At 43.8% G+C, this 27594-nt stretch overlaps 1 protein-coding gene across 11 annotated transcripts in view; it reads left to right on the top strand.

Annotated features, from left to right (window-relative positions):
• Positions 1–26780, top strand: part of LOC110493599 (myomesin-2) — a 37568-nt gene extending 10788 nt beyond the window's left edge. For 2 of the 11 annotated variants that reach the window (XM_090204709.1, XM_036949563.2), the window contains 33 exons: positions 855–943; positions 1304–1339; positions 1839–2003; positions 2267–2428; positions 3682–3823; positions 4220–4419; positions 4560–4613; positions 6982–7109; positions 7361–7544; positions 7711–7728; positions 8385–8559; positions 10811–10932; positions 11161–11178; positions 11526–11713; positions 11971–12097; positions 12246–12421; positions 20768–20882; positions 21146–21305; positions 21397–21503; positions 21604–21648; positions 21772–21908; positions 22121–22265; positions 22600–22659; positions 23041–23108; positions 23395–23508; positions 23732–23819; positions 23944–23982; positions 24426–24531; positions 24804–24967; positions 25129–25165; positions 25384–25406; positions 25497–25552; positions 25737–26780. In XM_090204709.1, coding sequence (XP_090060835.1) covers positions 855–943; positions 1304–1339; positions 1839–2003; positions 2267–2428; positions 3682–3823; positions 4220–4419; positions 4560–4613; positions 6982–7109; positions 7361–7544; positions 7711–7728; positions 8385–8559; positions 10811–10932; positions 11161–11178; positions 11526–11713; positions 11971–12097; positions 12246–12421; positions 20768–20882; positions 21146–21305; positions 21397–21503; positions 21604–21648; positions 21772–21908; positions 22121–22265; positions 22600–22659; positions 23041–23108; positions 23395–23508; positions 23732–23819; positions 23944–23982; positions 24426–24531; positions 24804–24967; positions 25129–25165; positions 25384–25406; positions 25497–25552; positions 25737–26243 — 3955 coding nt within the window. In that variant the 3' untranslated portion in view covers positions 26244–26780. The remainder of the gene's footprint in view (positions 1–854; positions 944–1303; positions 1340–1838; positions 2004–2266; positions 2429–3681; positions 3824–4219; positions 4420–4559; positions 4614–6981; positions 7110–7360; positions 7545–7710; positions 7729–8384; positions 8560–10810; positions 10933–11160; positions 11179–11525; positions 11714–11970; positions 12098–12245; positions 12422–20767; positions 20883–21145; positions 21306–21396; positions 21504–21603; positions 21649–21771; positions 21909–22120; positions 22266–22599; positions 22660–23040; positions 23109–23394; positions 23509–23731; positions 23820–23943; positions 23983–24425; positions 24532–24803; positions 24968–25128; positions 25166–25383; positions 25407–25496; positions 25553–25736) is intronic. The other 9 variants (XM_090204710.1, XM_036949565.2, XM_090204711.1 and 6 more) reach the window with 5 other exon arrangements.
• The last annotated feature ends 814 nt before the right edge of the window (positions 26781–27594 follow it).

The raw sequence follows: 27594 nt of genomic DNA on the forward strand, positions 1-27594 counted from the left end.
TAAAGACAGCCTGCGTGTCGCTGGCCCGCCCGGCCCTCGTCTTCAAGACGCCTCAGCTGTTCACACCGAAGTGCTGACCTCCGTGTCATTCGATCTGTTCATTCCTCCTCCCCCTCTCCCTCTCTCTCGTTCTCTACACTGAAGCTCTCCTACGTCGTCATTACGTTACTGGGTCAAAAAGGAGACCACAATTTTAGACCCTTCCCCCCTCCTCCGCCCCAACACGCTCTCTTTAATACCCCTTTCTTTTCCTCTCTTAATCAGTTAGTTGTCTTTGATAATATTTGAAGAGAAAGAAAGTAACAGTGGGAATTAAATGGCCGGAGATCCATATCACCCCAGCTGGGAAAATGGAAAACGGATCGTCTTTAAAATAGTACTTCCAGAGGGGAAGGTCACATTTCTCCTCTTCTATTCTCACCCTCGGTTTCTCCTTGGGAATGTCTGTCCTCACGATGTGCCGCCTTCTTAACGCCTTCTGCTGCTTCGGAACGTCGCCTTCTGTTTGACGGCGCTCTCAAGCCATGAGATCACTTTCCAAAATGCAATGTCTCCTTCTTCTCACTCATGTCGTCAAACATTTGACTGGGATTAAAAGTCGTCCTTTAAAAGGCATGAAGGTTAAGGGGAGGATGTTATGAACTAAATACATTTATTGGATGTTTCACAGTCTTGAAGTAATTTAACACAATGCCAATAACACCCTATGACATTAACAGTTTTTAACCAATCAGCATTCAGGATTAGACCCACCTGTTGTATAAACAGTGATAATGAACAACACAATACACATGTACCATTTATTTGAGCCAATGAAATCATAATATACATATATCTAATTTCCTTCACTTTAGGTGTGTGGTGAGTGATACTGCTGAGTACAGCGCCGTAGCAACGAACTCCCATGGCTCAACTACCAGCAAGGCCTCTGTCACTGTCAAGAGTGAGTCTCTCTCTCGCTCTCGCTCTCTATTGCTATCTATCCATCTATCTATCTATCTATCTATCTATCTATCTATCTCTCTCTCTCTGTCTCTCTCTCGCTCGCTCGCTCTCTCTCTCTCTCTCTCTCTCTCTCTCTCTCTCTCTCTCTCTCTCTCTCTCTCTCTCTCTCTCTCTCTGTGTCTCTGTGTCTCTGTCTGTCTTTGAAGTATTTGCACTGAAGGATTTGCATTGCTATTAAAAGTTCCCTCAAATGTCACTCTCCAACACAACAAACACGCATATGAATCTGAATGAAGGTTTTCATTTTTAAATATATTGTTCCTTCTTCCATTTAAAAAAAAATGTGTATTCCTCTTAGGACCAGCGGGAGGAGCCTGCCAGCTTTTTGGTCAAGGTGAGAGGAAAGAGTGGATTGAGGAGGAGGGTGGGTGGAGAACCAGCCCAGTGCTGCTGGAGTGGGGCCCAGACATGGCAGGCTTTGCTTGAGATCAGAGGCCACAAATAACAGTGTCTATCTAAGTGGCCTGATAAGCACTGGAAACTATTGTGAGCGTGACTTTATGTTGTTCTGGCCCTGAGACAGTCAACGAATGAAAACAAGGGGTGACTTATATTCAACACATACTGAAGGACCTTACAATGTCACAATAGAACAAACATTTATGAACACATCAACCATGATAATATTGGATTGTGCTAAATTGGTTTGTTTACATATCACACTGACATTTCTTCATCCACAGATACATTATATCTGTATGTATGATATACTGACATAGGTATATGTTGTTTAAGTGTTTGGTTAACACAGATCATAGTAAGTACTATAGGGCATTATTGGTACACTTGAGATTTACTAGTATATTAACATGTTGTCCTTGTCTTCTCCTCAGTGCCCCACATGACTGGGATCCACCACAGTAAGCTGGAGATCACCATGCTGGATAGGTTTGGAGTGTCGTTCGGAACAGAGGGTGGTTCCATTCGTCTGGTGTGTACCATGGTGGTGGTCCCTGATCTGCCCAACGTACCACCACTGGCCCAGTGGTACAGAGACGGTGAGCGAGTGAACATTACTCAATGATACATCATCACAATACAGCACAACACAGGAGAGCCATACAGTACATTGTGTAAAAAGCACATCTTCATTCACAGCACATGTCCGTACAGCACAGGCCAGCATATTACAGTGTGACATAGAATGAAGGAACAGTTTTTGGAAACATTCTACAGATGTTATCCATGTTCTTACGGTCAACTCTCAACAACAACGAAGTACTAGATAAAGTGTTGTTATTCCGTCTCTGTTGTTGATCAGATAAACTGCTGAAGGCAGGGAAGTTGGCTGAGATTAAGGTTGGTGGGGGCGCTGCCACTTTGACTTTGCCACACCTGGCAAAGGATGATGAGGGTCTGTACACCCTCCGCATGTGGACGAAGGACGGCACCACCGAGCACAGTGCCTACCTCTTTGTGAAAGGTAAAGTCATATGGTCTTATAATAATGAAGTGATAATATTATAATTTGACAATAAAGCAGCATACACTCTTAGAAAAAAAGGTGCTATCTCGAGCCTTAAATGTTTCTTCGGCTGTCTCCATAGGAGAACCCTTTGAAGAGTCCTTTTTGGTTGCAGGTAGAACCATTTTGGTTCCAGGTAGAACCCTTTTGGGTTTGTCATGGCATATTTCTGATTTACCAAATGAGGAGAGTTACAAACTACACACCAGTCAGAGTTACACTTAAACAACATATTTTTTTATTAAGAGCTTTGCAATTGCCCTTTTTGACTTTCAATGATGCGCTATATCTAATGATCCATTGAAAAGTGAATACAGAAAAGTACAAAGATCTTTTATAGCCAAGATACACCCCTCTCAACCTACATGACGAACCTCAGATCTTAGGAACAGTTCACAAAGGTTAAGATTTGTATGAAAGATATCTATAAAACATAGCAGACAGTTACTGCTGTGTCAACAGTTCTCATTGTAAAGACCAGTGTCTGGCCCCTTCCTACTCCAAACTGGAACCCATCTCACCCTGGTACGGTAGAGCACAAAAACATGACCTTTACTATCTGGAAAGCTCTTTAGGCTTTATTACCCAAAGACATCTTAAATCTCCTCTGTCAGTGCTATCTCATAGAGGCCCATCCTCAGTGGAACACACACACACAATAGTTAACGGAATACTCTATTCTGTCTAATAAAACAACCATTCTAATGCAATACAAAGATTATAAAATAATCTTACAAGCACTATAACATAATCTTGCAATTTTCCACGACAGGTTCCATGTAGAGCCCTTTGTACGGAAGGTTCTACATGAAATCCAAAAACTAAAACAGAATAAAAAAACAGTTCTCCTATGGGGAAGAACCTTTTTGGAACCCTTTTTTCTAGGAGTGTAGAAACAACATATATATATTTGAGAAATATTATTTAATGTTATACATTAGAAAGGAAAGGATGTTTACTATAATGCTATACATCAGAAACAATACCAGGTTTGAGGTTTATTGTTAAGAAACATTTAGTGATAAATGACACAGTTCCAACAGGCCTTTTAAACTTCAGGCCTGACTCAACACAAATATATACTCTAGGCATTTTACATACTGTATTCAGTTTGTAATCCCATACATAAGTGACTTATACAGTATTGCTACTTTGTCTCCTTATACTCTACATTCCCACCCTGCTTCCTTATTCTCTTCCTTATTCCCCAGATGCTGCTCCCTCTGTGGCCGGAGCACCCGGTGCACCAATCAGCATCAAGGCGTTCGACATCAACTCGGACTACGTCCTGGTTGCCTGGAAGCCCCCCAACACCACCAACGAGGCTGCCATCACTGGATACTTTGTGGACAAGTCAGTTTTAGTAATGTAGGACTTTACGTTAGACTCTCCAATCCAGAATCTCCAACAACAGTCAATAAAAGCAGATTTGATTGCAGTTGTTAGAAGATGTAGAAGACATAAAGGATGGCCGTTGAGAGTGTAAGACAGTGGAGTGATTGTGAGAAACTTCACGGTCACATGATGTTTCAGATCTAATCTGGTTGAGCAATTGATTTTGTGAAGCTACCGGATCTTACAGAGCCAAACAAGGACTTGTGACAAAGGCATGCAAATGAGATTTGTAGATAAGTGACTGATGAAATTACAAACATCTGCAGTATCATTGTTGATGTCCATTCAGACCAGCACTTTCACACTTCAATACATTCTATGGTTTATGATGTAATTCCTTCTCCTCCTGTACAGACGTGAGTCTGGTAGTGCTACCTGGTCCCAGTGTAACGACTCCCCAGTGCGGATCTGTAAGTACCCCGTGCACGGCCTGAAAGTGGGTCACGCCTACCACTTCCGGGTCAGGGCTGTCAACAGTGCCGGGATCAGCAGACCATCCCGCGAGTCTGACAAGGTGACTGCCCTGGACCCAGCTGAGCGAGAGAGACTGCAAGGTACATAACCACACACACACTCATGATGTCTACTTGACTGCATACTCAAATGACATTTTTGTGTTTATATTTCTGGGTGAAATATCAGCCAGCAGATTGTGTCATACATGACTTTTCTGTTTTTTCCTCTTTTGGAACAGTGATTAAACTGGATGGGAAACATGAAGTAGTGATTAAAGATGATGACCTGGAAGGTAGAGTATGCCAACAATAGTAGCGGTCCAAAATATTGTGTTGAGTCTATTCTATTCCTCTCATCTATTAAACAAAAACACTGGATAACAAATTAACCTTCCACACAGCATTAAAATCAACATATAGACAACATTTCCATAGCTGACCGATATCCTTCAAAGCAAATACCTGTTAAATATATCGTATCGGCAAAAGCCCTTACAATATACAATACTATACACATGAATATATGTACACATAAATACCTTAAAGGAGAAGATGAAGGATTTCTCCCCTTATTGTCTCTACGTTGTTAATCAATAAACCCTCGCGCTTCCTGCTCACCTCCTGCTTTTAGATTGGACTTTGGTATTGCCATAGTAACAACTCTAATGATAGTAGTCATATTAATATCAAAACTTCATAATAAGAATTAATACAAAGTTTTCTAAGAAACTTAATTGACAACACTGGACTAACGGTAACACGAACACCATAATAAATAGGAAACTAACAAGCCAGCTCTTTAAACTTATATTTAACATGGGTAGATTACATTTACAGTTGAAGTCAGAACTTTACATACACCTTAGCCAAATACATTTTAACTCAGTTTTTCACAATTCCTGACATTTAATCCTAGTAAAAATTCCCTGTCTTTGGTCAGTTAGGATAACCACTTTATTTTAAGAATGTGAAATGTCAGAATAATAGTAGAGAGAATGATTTATTTCAGCTTTTATTTAATCACATTCCCAGTGGGTCAGAAGTTTGCATACACTCAATTAGTATTTGGTAGCATTGCCTTTAAATTGTTTCATTTGGGTCAAATGTTTCAGTTAGCCTTCCAAAAACTTCCCACAATAAGTTGGGTGAATTTCTGCCCATTCCTCCTGACAGAGATGGTGTATCTGAGTCAGGTTTGTAGGCCTCCTTGCTTCCACACACTTTTTCAGTTCTGCCCACAAATGTTTTATAGGATTGAGGTCAGGGCTTTGTGATGGCCACGCCAATACCTTGACATTGTTGTCCTTTAGCCATTTTGCCACAACTTTAGAAGAATGCCTGGGGGTCATTGTCCAGTTGGAAGACCCATTTGCGACCAAGCTTTAACTTCCTGACTGAGATGTTGCTTCAATATATCCACATACTTTTCCTCCCTCATGATGCCATCTATTTTGTGAAGTGCACCAGTCCCTCCTGCAGCAAAGCACCCCCCACAACATGATGCTGCCACCCCCATGCTTAACGATTGGGATGGTGTTCTTTGGCTTGCAAGCCTCCCCCTTTTTCCTCCAAACATAACAATGGTCATTATGTCCAAACACTTCTATTTTTGTTTCATCAGACCAGAGGACATTTCTCCATAAAGTATGATCCTTGTCCCCATGTGCAGTTGCAAACGGTAGTCTGGCTTTTTTATGGCTGTTTTGGAGCAGTGGCTTCTTCCTTGCTGAGCGATCTTTCAGGCTATGTCGATATAGATACTTTTGTACCTGTTTCCTCCAGTATCTCCACACGGTCCTTTGCTGTTGTTCTGGGATTCTTGATTTGCACTTTTCGACACCAAAATACGTTCATCTCTAGGAGACAGAATGCGTCTCCTTCTTGAGCGGTATGACGGCTGTGTGGTCCCATGGTGTTTATACTTGCATACTATTGTCTGTACAGATGAACGTGGTACCTTCAGGCGTTTGGAAATTGCTCCCAAAGATGAACCTGACTTGTGGAGGTCTACAATTTTTTTCTGAGGTCTTGGCTGATTTCTTTTGATTTTCCCATGATGTCAAGCAAAGAGGCAGTGAGTTGGAAGGTAGGCCTTGAAATACATCCACAGGTACACCTCCAATTGACTCAAATGATGACAATGCGCCTATCAGAAGCTTCTATAGCCATGACATCATTTTCTGGAATTTCCCAAGCTGTTTAAAGTCACAGTCAACTTAGTGTATGTAAACCTCTGACCCACTGGAATTGTGATACAGTTAATTATAAGTGAAATAATCTTTCTGTAAACAATTGTTGGAAAAATTACTTGTGTCATGCACAAAGTAGATGTCCTAACCGACTTGCCAAAACTATAGTTTGTTAACAGGAAATTTGTGGAGGGTTGAAAAATGAGTTTTAATGACTCCAACCTAAGTGTATGTAAACTTCCGACTTCAACTGTATTTTCCTTATAACTTATATCCAAATGTCATCCTTTGCGTTGTATAACTTTTAACCCATTATCTAACTCTTGACGCTAACATTGTAACTAAAGCGATCTAAACTAACCCCTAATGTAATTCCATAATTATAAATACTGAATGAACCCCAAATGTACTTTAAAGTAGTAAATAATAAGTGTTATGAAGTATTGTTCAATGCCATCCAATCCCAATATAGGTTACGTTACATTGCCGGGGGAGCCTACAGATATGCATGCCTCAGAGATATTCAAATCATATATCGTGCTGAGCTGGAAACCCCCCAGCCCTCGTGGACGGGCACCACTGTGGTACATCATTGAGAAGGTGTGTGGCTGCTCCTTTCCCCTTCCCATCTATGTAGGTCTCTCTGTACAGGAACTGTAATAGATTAGACAGTCCATTTATCATTTCACAACTTTCAATCTGTCTAAAGTGCCGTAATATTTTAGCAAAATGGCAGAAATAACAGCTGGCAGGTATGTAGGTAAAGGCATTTTACTAATGGGATTAGTGATTCAATGACGTTGTAGAAGGCTTTACCTTTCATTTGCCCTCCCGTCCCAAATATCCACTAGTCCGTGTCAGGCACTGGGGCTTGGCAGAGGATCAACACAGCAGTGAAACTGCAGTCCCCTCGCTACCCCGTTTTCGATTTGGAAGCCGGGAAAAAGTACCAGTTCCGTGTGTATTCTGAGAACTTGTACGGCGCCAGCGAGGCCTCTAAGCCTACAGATCCCATCGAAAAGGTGGATGAGCATGGTAAGAGTGGGGTTTAGCACACACACAGGCACACACACACACAGACGGGTACACACATACACACACAAAATGTATGATACATACAGTACATTTACAAACAGCGACAGTCAAGGAGTCCTTCCAATTCTACTTTGATAAATGAGACTCTGTTTAACATATGTTTCAGGTAGCGAGCGGCCTGTTGGTATGTACAATATAAAGCCCAACGTCTCTTATTTTAAACTCACTGAGATTTATGTCATGTGACTATCACATTCCTGTAATGTCACAATCACAAACAGGGGTCTTTCACCCCTGTTCGTATTTTGGAGAAACTAACTACCAATGATGGGCATGATTAAGTCACATCAAATCCTACAGTATCCTCACCCTAACGTCACAATCCCAAAATACGTTTCGTCCCCACAATATCCATGATTGTAATAGGACACTCTTGTCTGACACAAACTCCCTACATGAGAGATGCATGACATCATGTATCATCACAACTGAAAAGAATACCTCTGTCATCCCCTGCCGAAGGTATGTTTTGTGGAATGTAGTTCACAGGCTTACAGATTGTGTATTGTGTTCATTGTTCTTTATATTTCTGTATCTCCTCATAACATTGTACCAAGATATCGTGTCACATCGGGTATGTTATGCATTATGAGAAATGCATAATTTTTCCCATCTTGAATGAAGGTGTTTATAAATTATGACAATCATTTATTTGAAGATTAAATTGAAGATATGTGTGTATTTCTAACTCCTATGCTCATATACTCTGTTACTGTGTAGTAATGATACATCAAATGTAATATCTCCAGTCCCCAACATGTATGTGTTTTGCCTGTGTAGGTGTTCCCTCCGCTCCTGGTCAGGTGGTTGCCACCAGGAACACCAAGTCCTCCGTGTTTGTGCAGTGGGACCCCCCCAAACACCCTAACCACCTCATGGGGTACTACATAGACGCCTCTTTGGTGGGATCAAAGACCTGGGCCCCATGCAACCACAAGCCCTACAAGCACACCAGGTAGCCATTTAAACATATACATTTGGCTACTAGTTATCTATTCAAACTATTGCAGTGATTTAATATTAGATATGTTATTAAAGGAGACGGGACAGTGAATGTAGTGTGACAGGCCTCTGGCTTGAGAATAATCAAAACGAGACACTGATTTGGAAAAATCCAGACACCTACAGTGCCTTTGGAAAGTATTCAGACACCTCGACTTGTTCCACATTTTGTTATATTACAGCCTTATTCTAAAATGTATTAAATAAAAACAAATCCTCAGCAATCTACACACAATACCCCATAATGACAAAGCAAAAACAGGTTTTTAGAAATTTGCAAATGCATTCAAAATTAAAATACACATCTTATTTACATAAGTACCCCGACTCTTTGCTATGAGACTGGAAATTGAGATCAGGTGCATCCTGTTTCCATTGATCATCCTTGAGATGTTTCTACAACTTGATTGGCGTTCACCTGTGGTAAATTCAATTGGGGCAACTGTCTATAAAAGGTCCCACAGTTGACAGTGCATGTCACCGCAAAAACCAAGCCATGAGGTTGAAGGAATTGTCCGTAGAGCTCCGAGACAGGATTGTGTCTTGGCACAGATCTGGGGAACGATACCAAAAAATATCTGCAGCATTGAAGGTCCCCAAGAATACAGTGCCCTCCATCATTCTTTAATGGAAGAAGTTTGGAACCACAAAGACTCTTCCTAAAGCTGTCCGCCCGGCCAAACTGAGCAATCGGTGGAGAAGGGCCTTTGTTCAGGGAGGTGACCAAGAACCAGATGGCCACTCTGACAGACCTCTAGAGTTCCTCTGTGGATATGCGAGAACCTTCCAGAAGGACAACCATCTCTGCAGCACTCCACCAATCAGGCCTTTATGGTAGAGTGGTGTCACGAGAATTTTCAATCCCAATGATGATAACAATCACTATAGCGTTGACCAATTCCCCCTAGGTTGTAAAGATATGGTTAATAAGAATTAGGCAAAGACTCAGCTTCTGCAAAAGGTTTGTTCTAGTTTATTCATGAGAGCTCTAAAGTCAACCAAAATTTGAACAGACTTTATAACCCCCTCTATGCACACACACACACACACACACACACACACACACACACACACACACACACACACACACACACACACACACACACACACACACACAGAGACAGTTTTATCACTTTTCTACCAGCCTTGGCAGTTTCTCGCCGTTCTTTTCCTCCCCAGATAAGAGAGGCCTTTGAAGGGCCCTCCTGCTGTCAGCTTTTTCAGAGTTGTCACGTGTAGTCTACCAGCCTCTGTTTTCTCCACATATTTCTCCCTCTTAACTTGTACCACACGTATTATTGGAATATAGTCATACGTTTCAGGGTGGAATTCTTTAGTCATTACCTTAAACATATAAATTCCCTTATCAAGTGGCTAAACAGAAGTCCCTCCTCAGTAAAAGGCACATGACAGCCCGCTTGGAGTTTGCCATAAGGCACCTAAATACTCTCAGACCATTCTCTGGTCGGATGAAACCAAGATTGAACACTTTGGCCTGAATGCCAAGCATCACGTCTGGAGGAAACCTGGCACCATCCCTACGGTGAAGCATGGGGATGGCAGCATCATGCTGTGGGAATGTTTTTCTGTGGCAGGGACTGGGAGACTAGTCAGGATCGAGGGAAAGATGAACGGAGCAAAGTACAGAGATCCTTGATGAAAACCTGCTCCAGAGCGCTCAGGGCCTCCGACTGGGGCGAAGGTTCACCTTCCCACAGGACAACAACCCTAAGCACACAGCCAAGATAACGCAGGAGTGTCCCAGCCAGAGCCCGGACTTGAACCCGATCAAACATTTCTGGAGAGACCTGAAAATAACTGTGCAGCAACGCTCCCCATCCAACCTGACAGAGCTTTGGGGGATCTGCAGAGAAGAATGTGATAAACTCCCCAAATACAGGTGTGCCAAGCTTGTAGCATCATACCCAAGAAGACTCAAGACTGTAATCGCTGCCAAAGGTGCTTCAACAAGGTACTGAGTAAAGGGTCTGAATACCTGTTTTTGCTTTGTCATTATGGGGTATTGTGTGTAGATTGATAAGGGGGAAAAAAGGTTTTCATCAATTTTAGAATAAGGTGTGGAAAAAGTCAAGGGGTCTGAATACTTTCCGAAGGCACTGGATATATTATCCAGGTCTTAGAGTCAGCAATACCACCTTCAATTCAAGACGTATAGATGATCATGTTTAATTTCACTGTTTTAGGTTTGTGGTCCATGGACTGACCCCGGGAGAGACCTATGTGTTCCGTGTCCAGGCTGTCAATGTCTATGGCCTCAGTGATGAGTCCCAGGAGTCTACTCCTATTGCTGTGGAGCCCGCCCTCAGTAAGTATCAATAGAATATTGCCATATAAGAAATGCAGGATTGCAATCAATTAATACAATTGTATTTATAAAACCCTTTTTACACCAACAGTTGTCACATAAAGTGCTTTACAGTAACCTTAACTAGACCCCCAAAGAGTGAGCAGTATTGCCTTACTATCAATACTTAACTTTGACTATTTTCCTTTGTCCAATGCTAAATATGAATGATTTTATTGTTTCATCTAGAGAGGGGAGTGGAGTATGGTATGTATTCAGTTGTTCTGTTATCTAGGGGTGTTTTAATGCACAGTGTTGCTCCTGAACAGGTTCACCACCAGACTTATTCACTGTCCCTTCCCCCAACTTTTGCTGTATCCGTGCTCTGAACTTGTCAGTATCCCAGTATCATCATGTGTTTCCTTTCAAATCACCCACACAATTTAACCACTATTTAACCACACACAATTTAACCACTATATATCACTGTATAAAAAACGAATGCAACTGTATGACAAATCCCAAATGAACAAATGTCAGTCTGAAATTAAAATGGGTCAATTTTACATGACGGAAAGGCATTCTGAATTTACCTGTGTGACTCTGTGCCACAGCGACGCCCAGTGCACCTCATGGCATCACCATGCTGAGCTGTGACGGAGCCTCCATGATCATTGCCTGGAACCGTCCCAAGCATGGCGGTGGCTCCAAGATCAACGCCTACTACGTCGACAAGCGTGATGCAGACAGCCTGGCCTGGAAGGAGGTCAACTCTGCCCCCACCAAGACCAGGACCTACACGGTATGTCACGTGGTGTCAGAAGTGGCATCTGGTTAGGATAAATAGGTTTGGTTCTTCATACATAATGGTTTAATAACTGCAGTGTTGATAGTGTGAACAGTATGCACTCTTCCCTCTGCATCTAAAGAATAGATTAGATCTATAATACAACTTTGCCATTCAAAATCAATAGCAAATATGTAGCTACTTGTAGCAACACTGTTGAAAATATTGGATATATTTGTGTTCCTGTCTCATTATTGTCCCCTTCTCTTCAGGTTGATGGTCTGACGGAGGGAACCTTCTATGAGTTTAAGGTCCAGGCTGGGAACCTGGCAGGTGTGGGCGTGCCCTCTGCTCCCAGCACACCTCTGAAGTGTGAGGCCTGGACTTCTGCAGTACCTGGTAAAGTAACCATCTTATTATGAGTATTTTTTTATCATTAGTATTGTGGTACTGTATAATGTCCCTGTTACTTATTTAATTTTAAATTAAGTTATTTAATTTGAATAACGGGCAGTGAGATTGTGCAAGTTTACTGTTTGACCTTTAGGTCCAGCCTATGACTTGGCCTTCAGAGAGGTCAGAGGTGACTCCCTGGTCATCCTGTGGAAGGCCCCTGTCTACACCGGTGCCAGTGCCGTCACTGGATACATCGTGGAGATGGCCAAGAAGGGCCATCACTACCACCCCCTGAATGAAGAGGCTATTGGCCACTGTTACTTGCAGGTAAACAAGCAGCTACAGCATGTAGACCTGCAGACATGATGATTCACATCATCACTGCAGAGTTTGTATATTGAATCTTGTAATATGTGTGCGTAAAACTCAAAAATGTAGTTTGAATCATGTATTGATTTAGAAAGGTTAATTAAACGTCATGTTGTTGTCAGAGTCGTGTGTATAGGTGGCAGGGAAGTCAGGCTCAGGAGAGTCAAATGGAGTGTAAAATTGAGTCTTTTAATGAATGTCCACGTAACATGCTCCATAACACTAATAAGAAATGAATATAAACAAACATGGGTACGAGGACCTGTCGCGCACCTATACAATAAACACAACACTGACAATAAACAATCTCTGACAAAGACATGAGGGGAAACAGAGGGTTAAATACACAACGGGTAATGAATGTGATTGAAAACAGGTGTGTGGGAAGACAAGACAAAACCAGTGGAAAATGAAAAATGGATCAATGATGGCTAGATGACTGGTGACGTCGACCGCCGAGCACCGCCCGAACAAGGAGAGGCAAGGAGAGTGACAGTACCCCCCCCCCCCCCCCCCCCGACGCGTGGCTCCAACAGTGCGTCGACACCGGCCTCGGGGACGACCCAGAGGGCGAGGTGCAGGGCGATCCGGATGGAGACGGTGGAATTCTTTTAACATGGAAGGATCTAACACGTCCTCCACCGGAACCCAGCATCTCTCCTCCGGCCCGTACCCCTCCCAGTCCACAAGGTACTGAAGGCCCCTCGCCCAATGTCTAGAATCCAAAATGGATCGAACAGAGTACGCCGGGACCCCCTCGATGTCTAGAGGAGGCGGAGGAACATCACGCACTTCAGCCTCCTGGAGCGGGCCAGCCACCACCGGCCTGAGGAGAGACACATGGAACGAGGGGTTAATACGGTAATTAGTGGGCAGTTGTAACCTATAACATACCTCGTTCACTCTCCTCAGGACTTTAAACGGCCCCACAAACCGCAGACCCAGGAGGAGGGGCAGGTTTTGGGTCGAGAGCCAGACCCTGTCCCCTGGTGCGAACACCGGGGCCTCACTTCGGCGACAGTCTGCGCCAAATTTTCTGCCGCCTTATGGCGCGCTGAAGGTGGACGTGGGCTGCCTCCCAGGTTTCCTCAGCGCGCCGAAACCAATTGTCCACCGCAGGAGCCTCGGTCTGACGTAGCGAGTTCTGGGCCATCTCTGCCCAGGGCACGAACTTCGCCCACTCCCCCGGCCGGTCCTGGTAATATGACCGCAGAAACCTACCCACATCAATCAAATTTATTTTATATAGCCCTTCGTACATCAGCTGATATCTCAAAGTGCTGTACAGAAACCCAGCCTAAAACCCCAAACAGCAAGCAATGCAGGTGAAGAAGCACGGTGGCTAGGAAAAACTCCCTAGAAAGGCCAAAACCTAGGAAGAAACCTAGAGAGGAACCAGGCTATGTGGGGTGGCCAGTCCTCTTCTGGCTGTGCCGGGTGGAGATTATAACAAAACATGGTCAAGATGTTCAAATGTTCATAAATGACCAGCATGGTCAAATAATAATAAGGCAGAATAGTTGAAACTGGAGCAGCAGCACAGTCAGGTGGACTGGGGACAGCAAGGAGTCATCATGTCAGGTATTCCTGGGGCATGGTCCTAGGGCTCAGGTCCTCCGAGAGAGAGAAAGAAAGAGAGAATTAGAGAGAGCATATGTGGGATGGCCAGTCCTCTTCTGGCTGTGCCGGGTGGAGATTATAACAGAACATGGCCAAGATGTTCAAATGTTCATAAATGATCAGCATGGTCGAATAATAATAAGGCAGAACAGTTGAAACTGGAGCAGCAGCACAGCCAGGTGGACTGGGGACAGCAAGGAGTCATCATGTCAGGTAGTCCTGGGGCATGGTCCTAGGGCTCAGGTCCTCCGAGAGAGAGAAAGAGAGAAGGAGAGAATTAGAGAACGCACACTTAGATTCACACAGGACACCGAATAGGACAGGAGAAGTACTCCAGATATAACAAACTGACCCTAGCCCCCCGACACATAAACTACTGCAGCATAAATACTGGAGGCTGAGACAGGAGGGGTCAGGAGACACTGTGGCCCACTCCGAGGACACCCCCGGACAGGGCCAAACAGGAAGGATATAACCCCACCCACTTTGCCAAAGCACAGCCCCCACACCACTAGAGGGATATCTTCAACCACCAACTTACCATCCTGAGACAAGGCTGAGTATAGCCCACAAAGACCTCCGCCACGGCACAACTTAAGGGGGGGGGGGGGGGGCGCCAACCCAGACAGGATGACCACATCAGTGACTCAACCCACTCAGGTGACGCACCTCCTCCAGGGACGGCATGAGAGAGCCCCAGTAAAGCCAGTGACTCAGCCCCTGTAATAGGGTTAGAGGCAGAGAATCCCAGTGGAAAGAGGGGAACCGGCCAGGCAGAGACAGCAAGGGTGGTTCGTTGCTCCAGAGCCTTTCCGTTCACCCTCCCACTCCTGGGCCAGACTACACTCAATCATATGACCCACTGAAGAGATGAGTCTTCAGTAGAGACTTAAAGGTTGAGACCGAGTTTGCGTCTCTGACATGGGTAGGCAGACCGTTCCATAAAAATGGAGCTCTATAGGAGAAAGCCCTGCCTCCAGCTGTTTGCTTAAAAATTCTAGGGACAATTAGGAGGCCTGCGTCTTGTGACCGTAGCGTACGTGTAGGTATGTACGGCAGGACCAAATCAGAGAGATAGATAGGAGCAAGCCCATGTAATGCTTTGTAGGTTAGCAGTAAAACCTTGAAATCAGCCCTTGCTTTGACAGGAAGCCAGTGTAGAGAGGCTAGCACTGGAGTAATATGATCAAATTTTTTGGTTCTAGTCAGGATTCTAGCAGCCGTATTTAGCACTAACTGAAGTTTATTTAGTGCTTTATCCGGGTAGCCGGAAAGTAGAGCATTGCAGTAGTCTAACCTGGAAGTGACAAAAGCATGGATTAATTTTTCTGCATCATTTTTGGACAGAAAGTTCCTGATTTTTGCAATGTTACGTAGATGGAAAAAAGCTGTCCTTGAAATGGTCTTGATATGTTCTTCAAAAGAGAGATCAGGGTCCAGAGTAACGCCGAGGTCCTTCACAGTTTTATTTGAGACGACTGTACAACCATTAAGATTAATTGTCAGATTCAACAGAAGATCTCTTTGTTTCTTGGGACCTAGAACAAGCATCTCTGTTTTGTCCGAGTTTAAAAGTAGAAAGTTTGCAGCCATCCACTTCCTTATGTCTGAAACACATTCTTCTAGCAAGGGCAATTTTGGGGCTTCACCATGTTTAATTGAAATGTACAGCTGTGTGTCATCTGCATAGCAGTGAAAGTTAACATTATGTTTTCGAATAACATCCCCAAGAGGTAAAATATATAGTGAAAACAATAGTGGTCCTAAAACGGAACCTTGAGGAACACCGAAATTTACAGTTGATTTGTCAGAGGACAGACCATTCACAGAGACAAACTGATATCTTTCCGACAGATAAGATCTAAACCAGGCCAGAACTTGTCCGTGTAGACCAATTTGGGTTTCCAATCTCTCCAAAAGAATGTGGTGATCGATGGTATCAAAAGCAGCACTAAGGTCTAGGAGCACGAGGACAGATGCAGAGCCTCGGTCCGATGCCATTAAAATGTAATTTACCACCTTCACAAGTGCCGTCTCAGTGCTATGATGGGGTCTAAAACCAGACTGAAGCATTTCGTATACATTGTTTGTCTTCAGGAAGGCAGTGAGTTGTTGCGCAACAGCCTTTTCTAAAATTTTTGAGAGGAATGGAAGATTCGATATAGGCCGATAGTTTTTTATATTTTCTGGGTCAAGGTTTGGCTTTTTCAAGAGAGGCTTTATTACTGCCACTTTTAGTGAGTTTGGTACACATCCGGTGGATAGAGAGCCGTTTATTATGTTCAACATAGTAGGGCCAAGCACAGGAAGCAGCTCTTTCAGTAGTTTAGTTGGAATAGGGTCCAGTATGCAGCTTGAAGGTTTAGAGGCCATGATTATTTTCATCATTGTGTCAAGAGATATAGTACTAAAACACTTGAGTGTCTCTCTTGATCCTAGGTCCTGGCAGAGTTGTGCAGACTCAGGACAACTGAGCTTTGAAGGAATACGCAGATTTAAGGAAGAGTCCGTAATTTGCTTTCTAATAATCATAATCTTTTCCTCAAAGAAGTTCATGAATTTATCACTGCTAAAGTGAAAGTCATCCTCTCTTGGGGAATGCTGCTTTTTAGTTAGCTTTGCGACAGTATCAAAAAGGAATTTCGGATTGTTCTTATTTTCCTCAATTAAGTTAGAAAAATAGGATGATCGAGCAGCAGTAAGGGCTCTTCGGTACTGCACAGTACTGTCTTTCCAAGCTAGTCGGAAGACTTCCAGTTTGGTGTGGCGCCATTTCCGTTCCAATTTTCTGGAAGCTTGCTTCAGAGCTCGGGTATTTTCTGTGTACCAGGGAGCTAGTTTCTTATGAGAAATGTTTTTAGTTTTTAGGGGTGCAACTGCATCTAGGGTATTGCGCAAGGTTAAGTTGAGTTCCTCAGTTAGGTGGTTAACTGATTTTTGTCCTCTGGCGTCCTTGGGTAGGCAGAAGGAGTCTGGAAGGACATCAAGGAATCTTTGTGTTGTCTGTGAATTTATAGCACGACTTTTGATGATCCTTGGTTGGGGTCTGAGCAGATTATTTGTTGCAATTGCAAACGTAATAAAATGGTGGTCCGATAGTCCAGGATTATGAGGAAAAACATTAAGATCCACAACATTTATTCCATGGGACAAAACTAGGTCCAGCGTATGACTGTGACAGTGAGTGGGTCCAGAGACATGTTGGACAAAACCCACTAAGTCGATGATGGCTCCGAAAGCCTTTTGGAGTGGGTCTGTGGACTTTTCCATGTGAATATTAAAGTCACCAAAGATTAGAATATTATCCGCTATGACTACAAGGTCCGATAGGAATTCAGGGAACTCAGTGAGGAACGCTGTATATGGCCCAGGAGGCCTGTAAACAGTAGCTATAAAAAGTGATTGAGTAGGCTGCATAGATTTCATGACTAGAAGCTCAAAAGACGAAAACGTCATTTTTTTTTTTGTAAATTGAAATTTGCTATCGTAAATGTTAGCAACACCTCCGCCTTTGCGGGATGCACGGGGGATATGGTCACTAGTGTAGCCAGGAGGTGAGGCCTCATTTAACACAGTAAATTCATCAGGCTTAAGCCATGTTTCAGTCAGGCCAATCACATCAAGATTATGATCAGTGATTAGTTCATTGACTATAATTGCCTTTGAAGTAAGGGATCTAACATTAAGTAGCCCTATTTTGAGATGTGAGGTATCATGATCTCTTTCAATAATGACAGGAATGGAGGTGGTCTTTATCCTAGTGAGATTGCTAAGGCGAACACCGCCATGTTTAGTTTTGCCCAACCTAGGTCGAGGCACAGACACAGTCTCAATGGTGATAGCTGAGCTGACTACACTGACTGTGCTAGTGGCAGACTCCACTATGCTGGCAGGCTGGCTAACAGCCTGCTGCCTGGCCTGCACCCTATTTCATTGTGGAGCTAGAGGAGTTAGAGCCCTGTCTATGTTGGTAGATAAAATGAGAGCACCCCTCCAGCTAGGATGGAGTCCGTCACTCCTCAGCAGGTCAGGCTTGGTCCTGTTTGTGGGCGAGTCCCAGAAAGAGGGCCAATTATCTACAAATTCTATCTTTTGGGAGGGGCAGAAAACAGTTTTCAACCAGCGATTGAGTTGTGAGACTCTGCTGTAGAGCTCATCACTCCCCCTAACTGGGAGGGGGCCAGAGACAATTACTCGATGCCGACACATCTTTCTAGCTGATTTACACGCAGAAGCTATGTTGCGCTTGGTGATCTCTGACTGTTTCATCCTAACATCGTTGGTGCCGACGTGGATAACAATATCTCTATACTCTCTACACTCGCCAGTTTTAGCTTTAGCCAGCACCATCTTCAGATTAGCCTTAACGTCGGTAGCCCTGCCCCCCGGTAAACAGTGTATGATCGCTGGATGATTCTGAAGTCTAATACTGCGGGTAATGGAGTCGCCAATGACTAGAGTTTTCAATTTGTCAGAGCTAATGGTGGGAAGCTTCGGCGTCTCAGACCCCGTAACGGGAGGAGTAGAGACCAGAGAAGACTCGGCCTCTGACTCCGACCCGCTGCTTAATGGGGAAAACCGGTTGAAAGTTTCTGTCGGCTGAATGAGCGACACCGGTTGAGCGTTCCTACAGCATTTCCTTCCAGAAACCGTGAGAAAGTTGTCCGGCTGCGGGGACATCCTGGTTAACTCTCTTCACCTGCCCATTACTCTCGGGGTGAAAACCTGAGGTAAGACTAACCGAGATCCCCAGACCTGGAAGGCGTTCCATGAACGCCTTCCAGACCCTTGATGTGAACTGGGGACCCCGATCAGACACAAAATCCTCAGGCACCCCATAGTTCCGGAAAACGTGTGTAAACAGGGCCTCTGCAGTTTGTAAGGCCGTAGGGAGACCGGGCAAAGGGAGGAGACGACAGGACTTCGAAAACTGGATCGTGGATCGTGGTGTAACCCTGTGAAGGTGGAAGATCAGTCAAAAAATCCACCGACAGGTGCGACCACGGCCGATTGGAAGACTGGATGCTCACAAATGTGCGGTGACCTCCCTGATAAACCCTGACCCTAGTGGTCGACTATCTAAGGCATGAATAGGGAAAGGCATATCCACAGAAACAATAGGGATCCCTAAACTATGAGCTACATTTTTATTAATGAAATTCCCAGCCGCGCCTGAATCTACCAGCGCCTTATACTGGGAATGCAGGGAAAAATTCTGAAAAGTGACAGAGACAAACATTAGTGCAACAGAGGGCTCTGGATGAGAATGGTGCCTACTCACCTGGGGTGATGCCAGAATGCCCTGCCTGCCTTCTCTATTCCCAGAGGAACCAACCCGGCACCGACCAGCAGTGTGCTCTCTGCGACCATAGATGGTGCTCGAGCGGGAACCCCCTCCGGTCTCCCTGCGCACCATCCCTCCCAATTCCATAGGTTCGGGAGAGAGGGTGCGGGAGGATGGAACAACCAGACCCAATCTAGACGTCCACGAGTAGCCAGCATGTTGTCCAGCCTGATGGACATGTCCACAAGCTGGTCGAAGGTAAAGGTGGTGTCTATACAGGCCAGCTCCCGACGGACGTCCTCGCGTAGACTACAACGGTAATGGTCAATCAGGGCCCTGTCGCTCCATCCAGCGCCGGCAGCCAAGGTCCTAAACTCCAAAGCAAACTCCTGTGCACTCCTCGTCTCCTGCCTCAGATGGTAGAGGCGCTCACCCGCCGCTTTGCCTTCGGGTGGGTGGTCGAATACTATCCGGAAATGGCGGGTGAACTCCTCAAAATGGTCCAACGGCGCATCCTCCTCTCTACACACAGCGCTGGTCCACTCCAGGGATTCCCGGTGAGGCATGAGACGAGGGCGCAACTCTTCTCACGGGTCCGATGGTACTGGGGAGACCTTGGCCAGACACAAGTTCAGCTTAAGGAGGAAACCCTGGCAGCCGGCAGTATCTCCGTTGTATCCCGTGGGTAGGGATAAATGGATCTTGTTCGGTTCAGGAGGGGAAAAAGCGTTCAAGGGAGATCCCGGTTGTGGTGGTGGAGGAGCTGGAGAAACTCCCTGTCTCTCCCAGTGGTCCATATTCTGCTCAAACAGTCAATCTCCTCCGCTTGTTCCCAGACGCATTCCTCCACCTCCATGAGCGTAGTGTCCTCTCCTGCTGACTTCATATTTTTATGGTCAGAGATTCTGTCAGAGTCGTGTGTATAGGTGGCAGGGAAGTCAGGAGCAGGAGAGTCAAACGGAGTGTAAAATGGAGTATTTTAATGAATGTCCACGTAACATGCTCCATAACACTAATAAGAAATGAATATAAACAAACATGGGTACGAGGACCCGTCGCGCACCTATACAATAAACACAACACTGACAATAAACAATCTCTGACAAAGACATGAGGGGAAACAGAGGGTTAAATACACAACAGGTAATGAATGTGATTGAAAACAGGTGTGTGGGAAGACAAGACAAAACCAGTGGAAAATGAAAAATGGATCAATGATGGCTAGAAGACCGGCGACGTCGACCGCCGAGCCGACCGCCGAGCACCGCCCGAACAAGGAGAGGCAACAACTTCGGAAGAAGTCGTGACAGTTGTGCTCATGTAACTCATCAAGTTAGGAGTCGGTCTACAATGAGCAATGAAATGTTTAGTGGATCTAATGATTTGTTGGCGCTGTATAGGTGACTGGTCTGGAGGCAGGAGCAGAGTATACGTTCAAAGTGAAGGCTGTCAACGCTGAGGGTGTAGGAAAGGCCTCCCAGACATCTGAGCCAGTGGTGGCCAAGGCTCTGCCAGGTAATAACACTTATATGACAGCTATATGACAACTGTATGACATTTACTGTTTGACAAATTCAGTCTGATATAGCCTGTTGGATTTGTGTGAGTGATTTGTGCTTGAAAGGTTTTGGTGTAGGAACACATGACACACACACCTCCATTAGTTTTGAGCAGGGTTTTCATTAGCTTTTGGTTTGAACAGTTTTTCTGATGCATAACATTTCCTCTCCACCACTCAGCAATAAAGGTTATTATTTTGTCTGTTTTTATGTGTTAAGGCACCCAGGAGATCCAGTGTGGAGTGGATGAGGACACTGGTGATATTTTCCTGTCATTCGAGGCCTGTGAGATTTCTGAGACCTCCAACTTTGCTTGGTCTAAGAACTACAAAGAAATCAGTGACTGTCCAAGAGTCGCCATAGAAACTAAGGGCAAACAGTAAGTGGATTTTTTATGTCTTTATTGACCACACAACCACACTAAATATTTTTGTCAACATAATTTGTTTCAACATGTATTTATTTTCCAGCTCTAAGCTGACTTTCGTCAACCCAGACGTAAGTGATTTGGGTGCCTTCTCTGTGCATGTGACTGACACTGAAGGAGTTTCTGCTAGCCACACCCTGACAGAGGATGGTAGGTTTGGATACGCCCCTAGACTCCGATTTAAAAAATATAGATATTTTTCTTGTCAAAGTTTATACCGATATTCTTCATTCTTGAATTTATCTTGCAGCCCTGAACACCATGCTGGAACTCAGCTACAACATCAGACATCCAAGTGAGTGTTGTGCTTCAATATGCATCTTTATCAGGGGTGAAGTGTCACATATGAATCTTCTCACAATTCCACAACAAATATCCCTTGAGAATTTATAATTTCTTTGTTGGTTTCTTCGTCCAGTTGTCCCATTGAAGCACCAACTGAACTATGAGGTTCTAGAGAAGGGCCACGTGCGTTTCTGGCTGCAGTGCCTCAAGATGTCACCCGCCGTCACCTATAGGTTCATTGTCAATGACAAGGAGGTCACCAGCAGTGATGTAGGTGCCAAACCGACAACCTCAAACATTGCTTTTTAATCAAGGAAAAGAAAGGTGTACTGTATGGCACAGTTAACAAAGCAACAGAAAAATATATTTTAAAAATACATGTAAACATGATGCCTTTCTCTGTACTCTGAATTTCACTGATGAATTGAATTCAATAATACATGCCTGATGTAATGATGGTATGTGTTTTGTGTGTGCCACAGAGCCACAAGATCAGCCATGACGTGAACACCGGGGTGATCCAGATGACTGTGGATCACTTCTCCAAGGCCAGCGAGGCCACCTACACCGTCCAGATCCACGACGGCAGAGCCAAGACCCAGAGCTCTCTTGTCCTGGTGGGAGATGGTGAGAGGGGATGTAATATACAGTATGTCAGACCTGGGCTCAAATACTACTTGAAATTATTTCAAATACTTTATCTGGGCTTGATTCAGTTTCCTGGTGCAATAGAACCAATAGAATAGTCAATAAAAACACAAACTCAGCCCATCTGGCAATCCAGGTAAACTAAAGCAAACACTAAAATGATTTGATAGATTTCAAATAGTGTTTGAATCAAAGTCTGATATACACATATGATAATAGTAAGCATTTTCTTCTTTACTATAAGGCTATGGTGCTAGAGTGTAAGAGGTTGGGTATTAGGTTAAGTACTGACATTGTTGTGTTCTATTCTCAGTGTTCAAGGCTGCCTTGAAGGAGGCTGAGTTCCAGAGGTCAGAGCACATCAGGAAACAAGGTATTCTATTCTAGTACACAGATGATTGATGGCACATATTTGATCAATAGTATGAAAGTTTGTGTAATTTTTCAACAAGAAAGTGAAGACTTTGTTGTCTTGATATCATACATTAGTAATCAGCTGGTCTGTTAGTTTGATTTCAGATTGCGCTGTAGATTAGGTTTGTACTGGTCCCATGTGGTTCAGTTGGTAGAGCATGGTGCTTGCAACGCCAGGGTTGTTGGTTCGATTCCCATGGGGGACCAGTATGAAAAATGTATGCACTCAATACTGTAAGTTGCTCTGGAAAAGAGCATCTGCTAAATTATGTAAATGTAAAAATGTACAGTATATTGTGATAATAGTTTTTTTAAAATTCATATTTCTTATCATGTTTAGGTCCCCACTTTGCTGAGTACCTTTCCTACCATGTGGATGACGATTGTACTGTTCTGCTCGTCTGCAAGGTAACAAACACGTTTTCTAGGACTTGTTATTGTGGTTACAGATATCTATTTACTTCAGGTTGAAACTGTGTACACATTTGTAATCATTGGGGCTTTGCTGTTTACCCATTAAATTGTTGGGAGCATATTTAGTTTGTGGGACTTCATTTTTCTACAGTTTACTCTCTGTTAGTCAGCACCTCTACAGACATGTTTTGGGTGTGCTTCAGCTCATGCTTTTTACTAGGTTTTGCAGTGATTTAAAAGTGTCAGGACAGATTGTATTCTGTATGTGTTCGTGTCTCAGGTTGCCAATGTGAAGAAAGAGACTGTGTTCCACTGGTTCAAGGATGAGGAGGAGATTGTTCCGGAGACCCCTCCTAACGTGATGTCTGGATCTGTTGCTCTCCCCATCTCCTTGGTAACTACTGCTGTGAACCTTGAAAGCAATGACTGCACAGGGAATACAACTGCTCAAGGGAACTCTGTTTTTTTGCAGACATTTTCTTATATTAACTTTGACCCTATTTTTCAATTTCCCACAGTATCGTTTTTTGTTCCAAGATCACAATACTGTCTAGAATATTGCAAGATTTTTCTGAATTGATCATATAATCTCAGTAAATAGTACCTTTTTTCTTCAGTTCTCCAGAAAAGACCAGGGCCATTACAAAGCTAAACTCAGTGATGACAGAGGGAAAGACACTTCTGTCTTTGACATTTCTGGCCAAGGTAAACTCCTGCTCCAGGATCTCCATGATCTATAATCTGATTATTTATACAATATAATTTCCTTTATCAGGACATATTGAAAATGAATGCCTCTTTCTACAAATACTCTGTTTTTGATTTGCAGTGTTTGATGATATTATCAACGCCATTGCCCACATTGCTGGTATGTACTTTGTATCAAAACACCTGCTAGGAAAAATATTGATGTTCTCCTTTGCATTGTTGTGGTTGTGAAGGTACTTAGTATTGTTGTGAAGGCACTTAGTGTTGGTGTGCTTGTGAAGATTCTTAGTGTTGGTGTGCTTGTGAAGGCACTTAGTGTTGGTGTGCTTGTGAAGGCACTTAGTGTTGGTGTGCTTGTGAAGGCACTTAGTGTTGGTGTGCTTGTGAAGGTACTTAGTGTTGGTGTGCTTGTGAAGGTACTTAGTGTTGGTGTGCTTGTGAAGGCACTTAGTGTTGTTGTGCTTGTGAAGATTCTTAGTGTCGGTGTGCTTGTGAAGGTACTTAGTGTTGGTGTGCTTGTGAAGGCACTTAGTGTTGGTGTGCTTGTGAAGATTCTTAGTGTTGGTGTGGTTGTGACGTCTCTGCCTCTCCTTTTCCTCTCAGGGTCCTCTGCCTCTGAGCTGGTGCTTCAGTGTACCCCAGAAGGCATCAGGCTCCAGTGCTACATGAAGTACTACACAGAGGAGATCAGGACTGCCTGGTTGCACAAGTACGCACATCTCATCATCTACATCACACTCAGCAAGGCCGGTTACACAGTATGCAGCCATTTTGGAGATGAGATTTGAAGGCATACTTTAACATATGTCAATCAATGGATGTTTCTAGATACTAGTTTTATTTATTTCAGTTTAGACTGTAGGGTAGATTTGTATGTTGGTCTTACCTCAACTTAAAGTATCCATCCTTTAAATATAACTGTGGAAAGACATTAACGCAGGAGTTTCATTTAGACGAATAAACCTGACCATATCCTTTTAGGGATAGCAAGATCTCGTCGTCTGAGAAGATGAGGATCGCCGGCACAGCTGAGATGGCCTGGATGCAGATCAGGGAGCCTTCAGAGAAGGAGAAGGGACACTACTCCATCCAGATTATGGATGCCACCAAGTCCCACACTCGCACATTCGACCTCTCCGGACAAGGTTAGCATTGTGAGAGAAAAAAATCCCAGCAGGCAAAACAATGTCACAATGTTGAAATTATGTAATTACAACCAGAAGTTTTGACCACTAGGATTGTTTAAAATTGCACTTAGCTTGTCTTTGTAGATTATGTCTTATCATGTCAATTTGTCTTTTTGTAGCATATACCGATGCCTATGAGGAGTACCTGAGACTCAAGTAAGATACTTATTGCTGTGCTTTTCTTCTTATGGTTTCTAGTTCAAAGTTGTTGTCATTTATTTGCAAAATGCAACACATTTAACAATCAAAGTATTAAAAGTTCCACAGGGTTTATAAACCAAGAATTTGTCCTCATCGTATACACACAGCCAAATGTTTTGGTAATACACCAAGTCCTTGATTTATAACAATGTCATTATTTTATTATCTTTCAGGGCTGCAGCCTTCGCTGAGAAGAGTGAGTAGACTATATTTACACAATACATATTATCCTAGTGATTACATTACATTACATGACAAAGTACTAATTGACTGTTCTAATCCTCAGACCGTGGTAGAGTGGTTGGTGGTCTGCCAGATGTGGTCACCATTATGGAGCAGAAGGTGGGATATACTGTGCACTCTGAACAAACTTTATATCATGACGACATATACTTGTATAAGATTGTGACTGTATTGAAAATACATGGTCTCTCGTTGAGAATTGCGTGCATATTCAAGAGATCGTTCTCTCTGACCTCTGTCTCTCTGACGTCTGACCTCTCCACTTCCCTCTGTCCACCTTCAGACCCTGAGCCTGACCTGCACAGTCTGGGGTGACCCCAGTCCAGAGGTCACTTGGTTCAAGAATGAAAATGAGGTAGTCTCCACTGAGCACGCCAAGATAACGCTTGAGGCCAATAAGTTCGCCAGCCTCACCATCACCGCCGTCACGTCCGAGGATTCCGGCAAGTACAGCATCAACGTACGGAACAAATATGGCGGGGAGTTCGTGGAGATCACCGTGAGCGTCTACAAGCAAGGCGAGAGCCCCCCCGAGGCCAAAATGGGAGGGAGAGGAGCAACACCTGCACCCCTGGCCGCCAAGACCCCTGCCCAAACCCCTACCCCTGCCCAAACCCACATCCCCCAGACCCCCACCCCGTCCCTTAAGTCCCCCACCCCATCCCCAAAGTCCCCCACCCCAACCGCCAAATCCCCAACCCCCACCCCTAAGTCCCCAACCCCCACTAGGCGTGTTAAGTCGCCCAGCCCTGCCAGATCTCTCAAGTCACCAACCCCCCCTAGAAAGTAACCAGGGATGTTGATGCCTGAGAAGGCTTGAGGCGTTTCCTGCTACTGTTTTATAGCATGAGTTGAGTGAAAACAGGAGCTGTTACATGAATGTGTCCATTTTAGATGTCATATAGCTTGGTCACAGCTTTAACAGGCAAGAAATGTTGAAAAAATGAACAGAGTAGATGTTAATCATAAGTGTTAATCATAAAAAAGCTGCACCTTCCACTATACTGTACTATATAATGGAATGTCTGAAGACCTGGGATCAGCCTGCCTAAAGTGCCAGGTGGGCGGAATTTTCCATTTCAACAGGCAAGCTCAATCAAGCACAGCTAAAGTATTTGAAGTGAATTCAAATAGTATTTGAGCCCAGGTCTGAATGTCTGTGTCCATTTCTCTGTGGATGGTGAATAGATGTCAGAGAGTGCAGACGGAAGACACACAGCCAGTGCCGTCCGCACTGCAGTCACTATGCCAGAGAAGTTGTTTGTCTGCACCGTGTTGCATTTCCCCCTTTGTTTTGTGTTAGAAATAAACCTAATTTATCACCTCTGTTGTCTTTTCCTGTCATTCTTTCTTTTTATTTCCCTCACTTGTCTCCTCATCTCCTAATTGTCTTTCTTTTAAGGAGGGACCTTTTTAGTCATTTACCAATAACTTTAGACGATACGGACTTCTGTATGGCACAATATCCTTTTGGTATTCTCCTCAAAGATGTATTAAGGACATGTTAAATATTATACATTAATACAAATGTACACTCCACAGAAGAGGTCATATTTTGGGTAACAACTCTACTACCTATAAAGAATACTACTGTGTTTCCTTTCACCCAAACAAGATACTACTAGCCTGACTTCTTCCAAACCTCCGAAGGGAGAGGGATGTACTGTCATGTGATGTGTTTTTTGTTAAAACTGTGAATGGGGTGAAGATTGCAGCAGGTTTGATTGATTAGCATAAAAAAACTAAAATCCACAGCCATCGACTGCTCACTTTTTTACTTCAGTCATACGACAGCGGTGCCGGTCAGGGTTGACTTGCTGGCTGTGATTCTCAATGTTCAATTTACTGGACAATTTAACACATTCAATGGGATTTTAAAAGGTGAAAGAGCTGGCTATCATTGTTGACCATGAAGTAAGTCTAGTTTGTTGACATTATGACATTCAATTCTTTTCTGTCTTTCTCGCCTGAAATTTTCAGAATGATTTGAAAAGATCCTTTGTGGTGTACTGTCTGTACTTGAATTTCCACACAGTTTCCAATCAGTTCTGTCAAAACACATAATATATTGTATATTTTTTTTAAGGTAATATCCCCATTCTACATAAATCAGAGATCCTCTCGGGGAAATCGAACAAATG

The sequence above is a fragment of the Oncorhynchus mykiss genome, chromosome 17, assembly GCF_057628025.1.
Source record: "Oncorhynchus mykiss isolate SJ-2025 chromosome 17, ASM5762802v1, whole genome shotgun sequence".
Classification (NCBI taxonomy): Eukaryota; Metazoa; Chordata; class Actinopteri; order Salmoniformes; family Salmonidae; genus Oncorhynchus; species Oncorhynchus mykiss.